At 31.2% G+C, this 1,819-nt stretch overlaps 1 protein-coding gene across 1 annotated transcript; it reads left to right on the forward strand.

Annotated features, from left to right (window-relative positions):
* Positions 1–359: 359 nt before the first annotated feature.
* Positions 360–1,436, forward strand: LOC139892362 (uncharacterized). Its single transcript, XM_071875430.1, has 2 exons — positions 360–375; positions 781–1,436. The coding sequence occupies exons 1-2, from the start codon at positions 365–367 to the stop codon at positions 1,262–1,264; spliced, it is 495 nt and encodes a 164-aa protein (XP_071731531.1). The 5' UTR covers positions 360–364; the 3' UTR covers positions 1,265–1,436.
* Positions 1,437–1,819: the final 383 nt, after the last annotated feature.

The raw sequence follows: 1,819 nt of genomic DNA on the forward strand, positions 1-1,819 counted from the left end.
GCTATTGAAGATGTCATTCTCTAAGACATCTAAGAAATTTAAAGGGTCACATGCAATATGCATATACCCTTTGTCACATCAAGACAAATACATATATAATATTGTGTATGTATAGTATATACACGTTCATCTGTATATGCATTTATTTAGTCATAAAAAAGCAAGCTTTCACCTTTGTATTAAATGAAAATGCAGGGTAATAGTAAAGATGATTGGATATTCACTGAACTACCCACCTCCCATCTTCTTTCAATATTCAAGTAACTTGTGTTAATTGTGCCTTTTGCTTTTATAAAATTATTTGTTTTTCATTAAATTTCAAAGATTTTATTTCTTTTGACAGCTTCTACCTGTCTTTATGGTGATGGTAAACAGGTAAAATTAAATATCAGAGAAATTATGGCCTTATTTAGATTGCTAGATAGGTTGTCAAAGAGTTACAATTTAATCCATCTACCTAATAGTGAATGCGAAAGACTAAAAAAAGTATAAATCTTGTTACTTTTTACTAGGGTTTATTTTAATTTTTGTCCAACTTCCAAAAGGTATGTATGTTCTTTGTTCTTTGTGGCTTTATATATATGTGGAAGCTAGGTGGGGTGGTGTGGGGTTGGGGTGGCTAAGATCCAGCTAAGTGGTTTGTACTTATATATAAAGATGTATAGAAGAGAATAAACTCTTCTTATCTAGTGTGTTCTTTCTATTCTTTCATTTTTTTGGTTAATTAATTATTTAATTAATTAATTTAATCTATTTGAGTTGACTATATTGTTGAAACAGGCAGAAAATTATGGATTCATCTTCCAAACTATATGGAGATCATGAAGAATGTCACAGTAGTGAATCTGGTTGGACAATGTACATTGGTTCTTCAATGGATGATGATGGTGATGATGATAATGATGTTGGTGGTGTTTATGATGATGGTGGTGGTAGGAAAAAAGGTATAATGAAAAATGATGATGATGATGATGGTGATGATGATGATACTGATGATTCAATGGCTTCTGATGCTTCTTCTGGTCCAAGTCATTTGCACTTACAACAACCATGGGATGTGCAACAAAATCATGATCCAAAGAATAATAATCAAGAAAAGCTGAAGGGTTCAAGCAAAAAGAATAAAAAAGGAAAGAAGAAAGGTGGGTATGATGGTCAAGATCAATCAAGAAAGAAAGATGAAAATTTGGTGAATGAAAAAAGGGGTGTGATTACTACTGTTCAAAGTGGCAATAGGGCTTGGTTTTTGGGCAAAAGAAAGTAAATTAAGATATGGTATGATGGTGGTTTTGGTTGGTGGTACGGTGGTAATAAACCACCGGTAGTAGCTACCTCAATCTTTTGAAATGAAAAGTTGGTCTAGAAAGAATTAATTGATTAATACTAGGAATCATACTGTTATTTTTTGTGTGTATGGTTCTTGTAAATTTAATGAAAGATCCATGGTATGCTATTAATTTTTCATGCTATTCAATTTATTTCTTATGTTTGTAATTACAACATAACTTGAATCTTCTCAAAATTAAATGAAACAAAATGCACGTCTATATGCTTGCTCTTGTTGATGCTTGAAATATTAAAAGTTCGATTCGATTACATAATCAGAAGTATGTCCAAATACAAGTTTGCATCCACGGCACAAATCTTGATCTATACAAAAAAAAATTATGTGCATTTGTTCATGGAATCGTTTCAGATGTTAATTAAACGCTTTTAACTTTTCCTGTTACAATATAAACTTTCGATCGAAAATTGGAATGGTAAAAGAATCGATGATATATAATACATCAAAATTTCAAAAGTGATTTCATCGCCATGA

This window comes from Rutidosis leptorrhynchoides, chromosome 2 (assembly GCF_046630445.1).
Source record: "Rutidosis leptorrhynchoides isolate AG116_Rl617_1_P2 chromosome 2, CSIRO_AGI_Rlap_v1, whole genome shotgun sequence".
NCBI lineage: Eukaryota > Viridiplantae > Streptophyta > Magnoliopsida > Asterales > Asteraceae > Rutidosis > Rutidosis leptorrhynchoides.